The 14685-nt window shown below is 42.2% G+C and overlaps 1 protein-coding gene across 1 annotated transcript in view; it reads left to right on the plus strand.

The window, feature by feature from the left end:
- Window positions 1-14685, plus strand: part of LOC144257743 (tetraspanin-15-like) — a 204995-nt gene that overhangs the window by 115903 nt on the left and 74407 nt on the right. The window contains exon 5 of the mRNA XM_077805863.1: window positions 10081-10194. Coding sequence (XP_077661989.1) covers window positions 10081-10194 — 114 coding nt within the window. The remainder of the gene's footprint in view (window positions 1-10080; window positions 10195-14685) is intronic.

A 14685-nucleotide genomic window follows, 5' to 3' on the forward strand; every position in this document is an offset into this window, starting at 1 on the left:
GCCCTGAGCCTCCTAACTCCCCTATGAAATAGGTATTAATATACCTATTTTACAAATGGGTAGACTGAGGCCCAGAGAGCTAACAGTTTTTTTTCACAAGATCATATAGCGCATCTCTCAGTGGCACAGCCAGGAATCGAACTCCTAGGTCCTGATTTAAAGCCTCCTCCCCATACCACCGAGGATGGGAGGCTTTCAAAAGTGTTTAAGGCTATGTCGGCCCTACAAGCTAGGGGTGTGCTTCCTCTGCTTATATACACATACCTGTGCTAGCTCGCATTGAGCTAGCATGAGTATAAATAGCAGTTCTCCGGGGGTTTGTACTCAAAGCAGCTAAGCCGTATCTTGACTAACACTGCCGGTGCTACTGTGTCTACACAGCTATTTATACTCATGCTAGCTAGATCAGAACTAGCGTATGTGTATATGAGCTGGGGAGTCACGCCCCTTGCCTGTAGTGTAGACCTATCCTAAGTGACTTGGACCACTGGAACTCCATCTCTTAGGCATACTAGAGCCACTTCCTCCCCTTGCTTTATGGTTCTTTTCTGAAAAATAGTTCATTTAAAAACAAATGGAAAAATGTGTAAAACAAGTTAGTTGCTTAGCTCAGATTTATTGTTTGCACATACAAGAAATTTTTTGTGTCCCATTCTTTAGATTGAAAATTCAGGCCCACTGCCTGCCTATAAATGAGCGTTTCTTTTGCAAACATGTTCTTCCTTTTTAGTCTCTTAGAAAAAGATGAAAGGTTTCTTTCACCAGTCTTGCTCATTATCCCATGAGTCTGTCACTGGGATGTGTGTTTTTTGTTTTAACAAACACTTGCTACAACCATCTAGAACACAGGATTGTAATACCACCATCAGATTTCTAATATCTACAATATCTTGCCTGTCATCAGCATGGATCAGTTTTGATGATGTGACCCGTAAGGCCATATCTGTTGGGTTCCATTAAAGTGTTGCAAGGAAAAAAACATGAAAACTAGCTCTTATCCTTCTTTCAGATCTAAAAACACATTTAAGTGTGGTCTCTTGTGAGAAGTAAATACTGGCACAATAAATAGCTAGGAATATATCTAGAACTTCCCCTCCAAGATCCTGACCAACACTTTGAAGGAGCTAGAAATGCCACCATGAAGAATCCACACCAGGTTTTCTTCCACCATTCGTCCTCGTGTAAGACTTTTGACGCTGTAGTGATATAATCTCTTCCCACAGAGTGGGCATGCACAATAAAACTTCATGTGGGACTGTGCACTAGAAAGGGACATTTCAAGTTCCTGAGAGCCGAGTAATTTTATCTCCAAAAAATTTACCAAATAAAAGTGTAGTCTTGAGAAATGGTAGGGGCCAGTTCTTAGCAATTGTCTCTCTCAGTGCCAATCCCGGGATGTGACTCCCACTGTGTCCGCCACATGCGGTTCTTTCCATGCTTTAGGGGACCCCACAGTTAAGCACAGCAATCACAGCGATTAACTATGACTAAATGAAAAGGGGTGGGGGAGTAAAAGCAAAATGAAACAAGGCACAAACAGTGGTTGGTTCAGTTCTAATAATTTCTCGATGCCCCTCTGTGGAAGCTTTTAACAGAGGTTACACCTTAAAAGTGGGGTCTATCCTAGATGGGACACATCTCTAAGTAAACTACAACCAGAGTATCATTCCTCCAAATTAGAAGTGAGTCCTTCCTATAGCCCAGTGGGCTAGCTTACCTCTATTATTCACTGCTTTGCATTATATTCTGCTTTATTTTATTCAGCAGTAATGCAAGGAACCTACAGGCCTGTATCCTGTGTAAGACATTGGCTTCAGCAGCTAGCCCCATGCTCGAGGCCTACAAACTTTTACACAGATAAACATACATAATCCATAAATTTTGGGGAACTGGAAGTCAAGTGTAAGGGGGAATTTTGCCCATAATGATATCCACCAACCACAGAAACATGAGCTAACACCAGCTTCTGGAAGGTGTATATCCTGTGATCTCTCCATCTACCCTGCTGAGTTAGAGTATTTGTGATTTTGCTAAATGGATTCATAAATTATTTATTTGGGAATATAGAAGAGTTCCTGTCGCTTGACTGTTGCAGCTGTGCATGTTAGGCTTCCCATCTATATAATCATTTTAATAGTACTGGGCCAGATCTTGGGACAAGGGCCTGTCAATTTTCAAAGCGATAACTGGAAATTCTTATTCATAATCTATAGACCAGGCTGCATTTTGCAGCGTATCCTAGATAAATGATGCAGTTTATAGAAGGGAAAAGGACTTTCATTTTAAGGTTGGTGAGTGCGGTTCATTTTATAATGGATAACATAAAGAGTTTATAAATAAGCAACATGAGTAATCTTAACTAAATTCTATGAAATCAAAGAAAGTGTTTGAAATCCGTTACTTAAAACACGCCATTCAAGGAGCTGGCTTGAGGCAGACAAATTAATAAATTATTAAGAATTTAAAATTTGAATTAAATCCCACTGTTTCGCTCTATTTACCAAGATTAGCTTATGTATCTTACTTGAAATACATGGTCTAAGTAGACTGGCGTTTCACAGTAGAAGCTGTTGGTACCTTCAGTTACAATAGCATTTATCTGCTCCATTCCTGAACTGGGACAAGAGCTGACCAAGATTCTTATGTGGATCCAGAGCATCGAGATCTGGCACAACTAACAGAGTGAGTTACACTTTGTAGAACGACTTTGTAAATCAGACCCCATGAACAGGGTTACGTGTCTTGAACCAACCTCAATCTGGGTAGTTGAGTGAAAGAACATGAGCGGCTGTGTGCAGTGTAGCTGCAGGGCCACAAGGGGGCATGCTTGAGGGCAGAGTTCTGTGGCAGTCATCAAAGATGTTATTGTCCTTTCTTGACACCGATCCTCAGCGTGGTGATTCTTGTCTTTTTTGCTCCCAGTAAGGAGTTGCTTAGGCATTGCCAGATACCTAATTAATACCCCAATTAATATAAATATCCTATACTCCAATGGCTTCTTCTATTAGTAACCAGTTCTAGCATCAAATGACCTTGTAATGTCGCATATAACGATCTCACTATTTACATAATGTGTATCGAGAAGTTTTTGTACGCAGGCTTGCATTTAGAGAAGATATTTGCAAACATGCATCTCAAAAGAGGCTTGTGCCATCTTTAAGCATTAAGGGATTGCAAGGTTTTTACAAGGTTTAAGAGGAAACATGAGTTTTAGAGCTTGTCTACACAATCCCGCAGTGTGATCTATGTGAGTGTGAATTGTAGAGCGCTCTAAAGCGTTGTGTTCTAACTGCCCCAGGTAGCCCATGCTGGCACAAACTAAAAGGGACTGAGTGCATATTAACGTAGTCCTACGTCAACACAAACTGGGCAGTTCAAGCAACACATTAGCGCTCTACAATTCAAACCCCCATAGACCACACTGCAGCATCTTGTAGACAAGCCCTTAGTCATAACCAAAACATTTCCCAACCATACATGTTTGCTTTTAAGTTAAATGAAGAAGACTTGAAAGTGCCTGTAAAAGAAATTTTCTTCGGTATTTCTGTAATTCTTTGTGTGGGTTTGAAATGGAGGTTTTCCTCTGTGAAGCGAGGAGGGGGGTGAGAGAGCCCATGTTTACTGCTCTTGATAACAGACTCTCCATGTTATTTCCCTCTAAAATATCCTGAATAAACCATCCTTGCATTTTTACAAAGTCTTGTACTTGAGAGCGAGCTCATTTCTATACCAGTCTTGTATCTCATACCAGAAGGATGTACCTGGGTTGTTGATCAGAGGAGCTTGCTGATCTGCTGGCTCTTTTGATCAAAATAGTTTTTATTTAAGATCTGCATTTGCAGTATATTTACAACTAACCATTGAAGACATCTGTCAAATATTCTCTACAAAGCAAGTATCACAATAACACTTTTATACAACGTCCAAAACAGAATATAAAAAAATAGTGTTAAAACAAAATGGACATTTTACACTGGATGTCAGTCTGTGTAAATATATTTGAGGTGGTCAATGTGGTGTTCTTTTCTTTGGCACTTTGGGAGTTCAGATCTCAACTTTTCTAACGCTTTTGGAGAGCGTTTGGATTCAACTGAGAGGTATCTGCCATGAAGTTTGGATCATCATCTAAACACTGTTTTGGCAGGGGGGGAAGATACATTTCTAATGAGGTGGGGTTGATTTGGTTCAAACTCTTAAGTAAATGCTGTGTTTTTTAAAAAAAAAAACAAAAAAAAAAACCCAGCACACAAGGTTGGGACATAAACGCCTATGAGTATCTCTTTCAGACACCGCATGCCTGGCTAAGGATAAGTCAGGGAAGAGAGAAAATAGCAATATACTGTTGTTTTTTTTTAAACCCGATTTTTTTTTCCACTCTCCTGAAAGAGAACCAGAGATGTCTGCCGAGAATACAGTTGATCCTTGCCACTGACCTGTCAGTGAGAAGGAGGGCTGAAGTTTACAGGGTTGAAATTCCTTGGAGAAAGCTGTTCCTTGCCAAATGTCCTCTCTTGCTCCGTATCTTAAGGACGCAGGAATAGTTTCCTTAACCTGTTCTCTGCGGAACTGAATGGGGATCAGCACATTGTAATGCCTCAAAAATGTCACTCCTGCTAATCTGCCTGCTCAACTCGCGTTCTTGCTAAGAAACCTAAAACCCTTGTGTCCCTCTTGCTCAGCTGCTTGCTGATAACATTGGGTTTGACCAGAACTAACCTGCTGCCTTGTACCTGAAGCAAGGAGTCATGTTCTAATCAAAACCCGGTAATGTCGGGCTAAGACCCTTAAAGGACTCTGAAGGAGTTAGGTGCTGAATTTTCAATGGGAGTTTGGTACCTAATTTCCTTGGGCACCTGTGAACATCCCAGCCTGAAGCCTCTCAGTACATGGTGCCCATTTCTCTTCAGGATTAGGTGGCCCCAATTCACACAGCCACAGTCTGGCACAAGAGCTACCCAACCAATTTCAGCAGCAGGAGTATGAAATCAGGAGCAGTGTTGTCTAGTGGTCAGAACTGTCAGCTGGGACTCAGGAGTAGAGCTAGGTGAATAATCTTTTCTGGGGTCTGAACATTTTTTTAAAAATTTTATTTTATTTTTTAAAGTCGGATCAAACTCAACATGGAATTTTTGGTGAATTGAAAAAGTCCATTACCCAGAGAGGGTATTCAAACCTGCCTCTCCCACATCCGGGTGAATGTCCTAATCCTTTGGCTAAAGGCTGGGGGAGGGGAACAGCAACAGCACAGTCACCCCCATCTTCTCCTCCTCTGGCCATTTTGTGAATGGCCAAAACTATTTGTGTCAAATTCAGGAATTGTTTTGGTTCGACCAAAACTGCATTTTTTTTTCCGTCAAATACATTATTCATCCATTTCACTCAGCTCTACTTGGGAGACGTGGGTGCAGACTCCGAGTTTAGCAAAGTGTCACACTTGGGTCAGTTCACCCCCTTTAACTTTCCTCCCAGGCTCTTAGGTGTGCCACTTCTGTCCCACTGCCAGCACGTTGGAAATCTGAGCTTCCCCAAAGTTTGAAATTTCAGTTAGAGGGGTGTTGGCAGAAGAGCTGGGCCTGAGCCAACTGCTTTTGGGTTTGGAGGGTGAGAGATCAAATCAAAGTTTCAATCCATGTCTCCTCTTCCCTGGGACATGATGCTATCTCTACTGCACCAAAGGGGCCATGAGGTCTGCATTTTCAGACATCTATCCGTCATCAATATGTGCACTCATGTCATGTGGTGCTTATGGGAGACATGTGCATGACAGAGCCCTATCCCGTTCTTAAACGACCAGGATTGTGCAACTGATCGAACAACGAGTTCACGGGTGTTACTTTTATTTTGTTTATGGAGGTGGGAAGTGCTTACCATAAGCATAACAGCAAAAGGGTGTTTCAAATAGCTGAAGTCAAAACAGTGATTCTGGAAATGGATAAGGGAACACAGTGGGCGGGCTGTATAAGCAGCTGCCTTACCAAGTCTATTAGTGCCACAGAATGTGGATTTAAAAAAAAAGTTATGGGGAGGCCAGAACTTCAAGGTTCAAATCCAGTTCTGAATTTCCCCCAAAGTCTTGGTATGTCTGAAAATGAGATTTGAGTTGGGCCTTATCTTCAGACTTCTGGATTCCACCACTTGTATAATGTCTCTATTCATTATGTATTCATTGTGCAACTTTAATGAACACTTCTCATGGGTAAAATATTGAATGTAGTCCTAATTCTTCTCTGACATAACAGGTAAACTCTGACATCAGGGAAGCTACCACTGGGACCAAGTATGTCACTTATACCAAGGTCTGATGTATGTCGTTATACACTTACGTTTTTGTTCTGTGTTCTGCACGTTTAAACTTTTAGAAGCCTGCTTTCTCCTGGGTGCTATTCTATAGGAGAGGCTTCCATGGTGCTCCCTCATGGACCGTTTATTCTTCTTCTGTTTGTCTTCTCTTATTCTGAAATACAGCATCCCTCACGTTGGAAGCATGTGGTTTCCCTTTGTGTTGGACAAATAACATTTTAATTAAAATGACAAACAACCCGACCTGTTCAGCAGTTTGGGTGCAATGAATTTGATGGTCTCGGTCCAATTGCGAGTGGACACACACCAGTTATTAAACTCCTCGCCACCACGTCTGGCACCGTCACATGTAATCTGAGCAGAGAGGCTAAGAGCTAAGTGGACTATAGAGACTGAACTCCGTTATCTTCTTTAGAGGTCCTCTCTCCATCACAGGCTTGAATATATTGGTCAGGTAATATGGGAAAGACAGAACACTTGCCCTCCTGTTATTTGTACAATGCCTTTGGAGGGGTAATAAGAGGACTGTTATCCAAGACTGTCAGTCTGACACCTTTCTCCGCGAGCAACAAATGGACATTTCTGTCAAGGTAAAAATTTAAGCAAGCTCATTTAACAGTTTCCGTCCCAATTAAATAAACATGATGTAGTGTGAGCTTAGTTCCATCCTGCAAAGAACAGAAAATGACTTTCCTTGAACTCTCTCTTGTATTTTGTGAATATGAAAAAAGTAAAACCACCTTCTATTTAGCTGTAAGTCTGATCTCTAATTTAGTTTGACCTGGGGAGAGAAATCCCCATTAGAGAGTGGAGTCTGATTGGCATTTTATGGAATGGAATCAGCTAGCCTGGGTGTCGGAGACAACTGAGAATAGTTAAAGACCATAAAATAAAACCTCTTGCTTGCGATCATAAGGGAAAGAAATAAAGGACATATCCTAGTTGCCTCTAGTTAGATCAACGTGAATGAAAGATTAACGAGACTGATTTTTTTCCTGGGCTGAAATAGATCTGCTCACACATGGAAATGAAAAACAAAAAACAACCCAATCTGCAGCTGCTATTTGTCCTAGTCATAGAAAATATGAAAAATCTATTAGAATTGGAGAGAGGAATCGAAGATCCTAATTAGAGAAGCATTGGTTCAGTGTAAATGTCTCCAAAGGTGCACAGTTGGCCTACAATTTGGATTACAGACTTGCCTCAAACAAAGCTACTATACTGTTCTCCAGCCTGCCAATCTCCAGCTGTCTGCTCTACTGCTCACACCGCACTTCTGAGGGGCCAGGTTAGCCAGAGGCCAATTATCAGGACAAGTAGCACCGTGGATCTCAGTTATGCACTATTTTCAGTCATTGTCTTTGACTTGTTCAACTTCATTTGAGCTTATTGGTAGTGGCAACTAGGGGGATGGGTGACCACATCACTAAAACCACTTCCAAAACTGGTCCCAATTATTGTTGTTAGTCTTTGCAGGTTTTGACTGAGTCATGAAGACCGACCTATCCTCTTGATCCTAGAGGGTGGACCCTGTAATTCAGAGGCCAGTCATACAGATGGAGGAAAGAGTGATGAAATCTGGTGTGCTACTCCCTATGCTGTGTGTCTCATGTGAATACAGACAGGGTTTCAGTCTCTCGGGCTGTCAAATTGGCCCCTTCAACCAGGACTAAATTCACTTACAAGTCTTGTGAAAATAATTTTATTTCTAGACTAAATTATCTAAAAAGGATTAATTTAAGGCCAGTAAATCTGACCATCATCATGAGTTACGTTTCACTTAACTAGCCCATGCAATCTTGTTCTCAGGCCCTAGAGTGGGAGGAGAGAGGAGAAAAGTTATTGTCAAACTGACTGTAATTTATTGAAAAATATGTCCCTTCTGCAGCTTTTCTTGCATTTTCATTTGCAAGTTGAGTGTCAGTTATACAATTATAACTCACTCCAGCACATTCTTTTTCTGGTACCAATCTCTGAAAAGCTGCAATGAGAAAATAACACTGTCCTTGGAAGCCAAATAGAATGAAAAGTCAAAAGTCAACACTTGGGAAAATCAGTGTATTTAGCACTCTGGTGCAGGAGGTTGGGTGACTTCCCATAAACCAAAGATATACTCCCCTGGCAATCACAAACCAACTTGAAGCTGGTTGGCACGATAGTAGCCTTCCGCTCAGGCAAAATGAGTGAGCAGCTAGATGTTTAGTGATAGCCGAAACAGAAGCCACCACTCAAATCACAGACTAGCCTTGGCGCAAGGTTGGAGTAGGAGCTGAGCCATGTGATCTTGGGGGAGGTTTCCCTGGAGACTGAATGCAAATATAGGGGCTGGGTATTATTCGGTGGAGCTGTATTTGTCTAAGTCAGAAGCAGCCGGGAGCAGGAAAATAAATACAGAGCCAGGAAATAAGAGAAACAATGGTTAACGTGGCCCTAAGAGAGAGCTTTTGGGGCAGAGAATTGGTTGGAAAGAGGCTTGGAAGTGTGAACAAGGAAACTGACTCCTACTCTGTTCAGAGAAATAGGAATTTGTGTACGTTCTTTGTAAGTAGGTTTGCAATAAATACCTGACTCTTTCATCAATTTCTTCTCCTAATGGAAACAATCCCAAAGACCCCAAATATTGGCTAACCACTTGGACTAAAAAGAGTAACCGTCTAATACACTAAAAAGCCCCATATGACACTGCTATAAAGGTAGAAAGAGCGAAAGTCTTACCTTAGTGTTTAAAAAGATGTATATAATCAAATCATCTGTCCCTTTTGGTCATTGGCAGGATTGTTCCTGCATGTTCTCCAGTCATTTGTCCTGTTTTAAATGAACAGAGATGTGAGGCCATCCTCTGATGATCATTATAGAAAAGGGAGTTGCTTACCATATCTCAGTGGAGGTCCAGTATCTGAGATCTTACTGCAAGTGAGCTGTCAGCTCAGGCTAGTGGGATGCCATATGGGCGGTCTTTTAGACCAGCAGTGCCTTGTAGTTTTACACAAACTCATACTCTTGTAGTATCCAGATGTCTGAAGGAAAATCCACAAATGCATATTACATTGAAATCTTTGTGCCTTCAAGAACAAGCTGCTGAAAGGACTTTGTGGAACTCTCATTGTTCATAGCAAACTGACTGCTGCTTCTGTTCAGTTGTGTTTGTTGCTCTATTGAGCAAGAAATAATTTGAGCTCTTGTAATGTCTGTTCCACAAACTAGCTCTTGAAATCTGTGCCGTGCCGTGCCCAGGGGAGTGATGGGCTTAGAGGGTATATGTACAGATGGGTTGAAAGTATTCAGTATTAAAAAATTACTTGAGCTTTCCTGTTCTGCTTCAGTGCTTCTGGCATGTCAAGGCTGCCTTGCCATCTTGAGGCTGTTCCTAACCTCACAATCCCGACTGATTAGTCATCTGGAAAGCTGCTTTAGTTTGGAAAAGTAAATGCTGCACTTGGCCAGAAACTAAGTGAATTTAACAATCTCCTATCCTTCCTCTGCAATTCTTACTGACCATGCCAAAAATATTCTATCTGACTCCTGTAGTGTAGGTCCAGAATTACTGAGTTCAAGCCGTGACTTAGGGAAAACCCCAATATGACGACATTACATAAGGCTGTGTTAGTCTGAATGGTACAGAGTCCGAGAGAACCTCAGAGTTGGCCCATGTCTGGTAGCATGAATAAGGAATCCCCTTCTTGTTAGCTTCAGTTAAATGCTTCAAATATTTATCCTACTACAAACATGCTGTTATTTATCACTTGGTTACGATGCATTTTTTAATTTTTGTTTGCACAGTTCTCGTGTTGTGGAGGTGATGAATATAAAGACTGGAACGTCAATCAGTACCATTCATGCAACGGCAGTGGTCCTCTGGCTTGCGGGGTTCCATACACTTGCTGTATCAAGAAGGTAAGGGAGCTTGAGCTGTTAAGACAAGAAATTGAAGAGTGTTAATTAAAACAGCCATATAACAACTCGCTAGGGCCTTCTTGCATATGTTTCCTCTGTCACTTCTCACAATGTGGCTCCTGGTATGAGAGCCATCTTCTCTGCTTATGCCATCTTCTGAAACGGCCTTCACGTGTGTCTTCTCACATAACGGATCTTTTCTTTTCTCCCCTGCCTACTTGTGTCTATTTTTCTCACTCTCTACCATTAGCCTCTTTATAGACTGTCCTGCATTTATCACTCGAACAGACCAGAGGACGACAACTCCATTTCACAGCAACTTTTGAGGTTACAAATTCTTTTCATTCTGCTTTGGAATGAAAACAAAACCTTTCAAAGGGGTTTTGTGAAACGTTTGCATGAGTTAGTCACTCTCGATAGCTTGGGGGGTTAGGATATTGGCCTGAATTCAGAACAGTCTTTCATCCCAGATCACGCTAAACCATGCAGAGCGGAGTAGGGACTTGAACCTAGATTTGAACTTGCTGGACCAGTAGCTATATCACCAGGCTATAGAATCTCTCTTAAAACCAACCCAAGCTAAAGTGTCAGCATAACAGCATATTTTGACATTCAGACCAGCTCTATTTGTCACCCTGTGTAGACCAGGCTTTGATCAGAATGCTACCTGCTTGGCACCCCTCTAACCACTAGACTCTGCTCCTTCTCCTGCAGTATCACATCCTGGAGGAGTTGATGCTAATATCCTCCAGCATGCTTGTATATGTGTGCGCATGCTCTGCATTTCAGAGGGTTGCCCATTTGGAGGACCCTATTTGTCATGACACTGCATCAACTTTTTTCGAAGTGGGCTCTTGACAGTCAGGGCACTGTCCTGTTGCAACTCGTGATCTTTCACAAGCATCTAATGTTGCCTTGGGGGGCTAGTCAGCAGCTTACAAAGTTGGCTTGTAGGATTTGGGCTCAACTCTGACAAAATCGGAACAATCCCTTGAAAATCCAGGACACATGGCACTTCAAATGCAGCCCTACAGAGCCGCTCCATTGAAAATCTGTGTGCTCAAATCTTCAAACGTAACTGAAGAACCAGCAAAAAACAAAGGATCGACTACCCTGGGTGCTACAAGAACTCAAGAGACCATCCTGGCAGGCTCAATGCTTGGGGGAGGACTGAGTTAGCTCCATTGTGCCACTTCTAGACCTCTAGGATAGGTTTCCAACATCCATGGGGAATTAGCTGGTTGCTTCCCCTTAGTGTTGAGGAGAGGGTTGAATATATTTTTGCTGTTATGCCCCTTACTCTTTAACTTTTCTGATGCGCTCTTCGCTGTGGTAAGTAGCGTGTGCACATTTGATCCGTTTGGTTGGAAACATAAGAGAGTTCCTTTTGCTCTTCTTATGCAGTAAAAAGACAGGATGACAAGTCCAAGCTAGTGAGAAAATCTATAAAGTCCACTGGGGTGATGGCCTTTGCCAGAGACCCTGAAAGGGGCACTCAGTAAAACCATTAGCCTTACTTAAAAAATCAATGCAGTCTCTGTTGATTAGAGACCAGAATGTACTTAACATAGGGATGATTCTTCTGAACCTGTAAGGCTGCAATGTAAGGCCTTCATCTTACTTATCCTTATCCTACAACTTAACTATTAACCACACATTAATTATACATAAATGAACTGCAAGGATAGATGAATAATACAGCCAGTCACATAACTATATATCATCACATCAAATGATTAACTACAAACCCCCATGTAAACGGGAAAAGCAGCTGAGAAGGGAAGCGAATACATATGTTGTTCTGTTTAAATGCATTGTACTACAATAATTATACCTAAGCCCACTGTAAATTGCTACATTGTACGTTAAGGAATTGTAAATTGAAAGTACGGCTCCCATTATTGAAGCTCCTTTTTCACTGAGAATAAGCTAAGTTCTATGAAGTTGCTTGAGCATCAATCATCATTAATACAGTGGCCTTTTTGGTGGTTACCAGTCTAATATGTGCCTTGTAATAGAGTACCAGGAGCTATGCCAAGATGCAGCTAGAGGTAAAAATATACCACAGCTGGGCCAGTAGTGAGGCCAGTAGTGCCATGCAGGCTAGTTATAACAGGCTCCTCTGATAGGGAACATGAAGGGAGGAAGGACTAGAGGGAGTCATGTGACGTAGGGCTTTGCTTTCCAATGCTCTGAGCAGCTCTGATTCCCATTAACTCCTCTGGGAGCTGTAGGCTCTCAGCACCTCTGATAATCGGGTCATTGCTGTATGATGTTGGGCGGGCCGTGTAGGGTGGGATTTTCCAAAGAGTCTAAGGGTACAGCCACACTGCACTCAGAGACGGAACTGCAGGATGTGTGGACATGCCTGAGCTAGCTTTGATCTAGCTTGCTTGAATTAGCAGCACGGGTTATACAAACCCAACCCAGATCCTAGGTATGTATTCACACAGCTAGCCCGTGGACTGGGATAGCAGGAGGTTATGTAGGTTGGAACAGAGATGGATTAGCTGACCGAGGGACTTGGGACAATGGCAGGACTGGAATAGTAAGGGACCGAAGCAGGTCAGGATGGAGGTGTATTGGCAGAGCTCTGGGTGAGACCCAGGACTGCAATCGCAGCTAGTGCTGAAGATAAGAATTGTGGTACATTGGCACAGCTGTGTTCAGGATGAGTTTGCCAGTATCTGTCTCCACTACGTCTAGCTCAAACTTGAGTTATTTGTTGTTCTCAGAAGTAGTAGACTCTCATTTTTTGGTTGAAGAATGCTGACTATTTCTGAAAACTACCCCATAACACACTACAGGCATGGCTGAATTGTTGGAAAGGTTTAATGGCTGCTCCTACTGTGCATGTTCCTTTACCCAGGAGACTTTGTATCCTTATTAATTCATAGACGTTTCCTTTGCTCTGCTTCTCAAAATCTCCTTCTTCCGCCACCTGCCTGGCACATCACGTAGATGTTCTCTGAAGCTATAGTGGCTCTGAAAAAAGGTTTTTGCCACAGTGCTTATGTTAACAGCTCTTTTCCTTACTTGTTTATGGTCTTGTCTAAGACTCCTGCAGCCCTGACTGGGTCAGCGGGTGGAGAAAGGAAACGTTTTCAAAAGCAGCCACTAATTTTAGATGCTCAACTAGACACACTAAGTGATCTTTCAGAGGTTCTGAACACCAGCAGCTCCCATGAACTTTATTTTTGGAGTTATGGGTGCCCCGCACGTCTGAAAATCAGACCAACTGCCAAGCTGGGTACCCAAAATCACAAGACTTCCTTAATCGTTTTTGTTTAAATATTTACACTATATGGGCTTTGCTAGCCAGTAGCTTCTTCAGCTTCCATTGATGGGCTAGGCTAGAACGTGTCAAGGTTAAATTGTGTAATGCACAAACTGCTTTCCCCCTCCTATTACCAATTCCCTGCAAGCAAAGGGGGTTTGAAGTTAGGCTATTAGTGCTCTCAGTAAGCAGAGAGTGCGTGAGGTGTTCTCTCCTCTTAGACTAATCTTACCTAGGCTCAACAACTGCATTGCATGGTGGGATTAGACACTCCAGATTAGCACAGCATATAGAACTGCAGCTAGAATTTGCTTTGTCAGATAACTTTGATTTTATGAAAACGGTTTTCATCCAACAAAAATATTGGCAAACAAAAATATTCTGGGTTTGGTTTGTGAAAAATGGAAAAAGTGTCCCTCAAACCCAAGAATTTTTACTGAAATTGGTTTTTGAAAACCAAACATTTTAACAGAAAATCTGGCAAAAACTAATTTTTTTTCTGAATTTCCCTGGGGAAAAAAAAAAGGCATTTTTTTCAACCAGCTCTATACAGAACCTTTCATTTCTAGCTTATTGGTCAGAATCCAAGCCAGGCTGTGCTTATCTGCTTGATCTGCAAGAGATGAGCTGTAGGGGGAGATCTCAATTCTGGTTTTAATAGACAGTGGCCCACATTATAAAATACACCACAGTTTGATGAGGATGTCCCCTTGTTAGCAGTCTCACATGACAGGCCAGTTATGACTTGAGCCATGGAGATGGACTTGGAGGAGATTCCTCTAGAGAGTGATTGAGGCACCGGGGTGGGTTGGCATGCATTGCTGCTGAGGTCTGCAGCGATTCTAAAGCCGCACGCAGCACTCCCGTCCCCAGCATCTCTCACGCATGAAATTCACAAAACAGAACTTTAAAAAATCAGACCCAAATCCAGCAAGCCAGACAATACATTTTACCCTGGCAGCTATTCGCACAATCAGCACTGGGAGTTGGAATTTGCCCATCCTAGTCTATCCAAGCTTAACTGAAATGGAAGCCTTTCACTCACAGCACGGAATCCAGTTTGGGTTAATGTTCCTTCAAATACGAGACCGCGTTTGCTGGTGGCTCTTTTAAGGCTACATCCGCATGATGAGCTACAGGTGTGATTCCCCTGCTTGTGTACATGTACTCCTCTCCTTGAGCTAGAGCCAACGTAAATAGCAGCCTAGCTGCAT

This window comes from Eretmochelys imbricata, chromosome 26, assembly GCF_965152235.1.
Source record: "Eretmochelys imbricata isolate rEreImb1 chromosome 26, rEreImb1.hap1, whole genome shotgun sequence".
NCBI lineage: Eukaryota > Metazoa > Chordata > Testudines > Cheloniidae > Eretmochelys > Eretmochelys imbricata.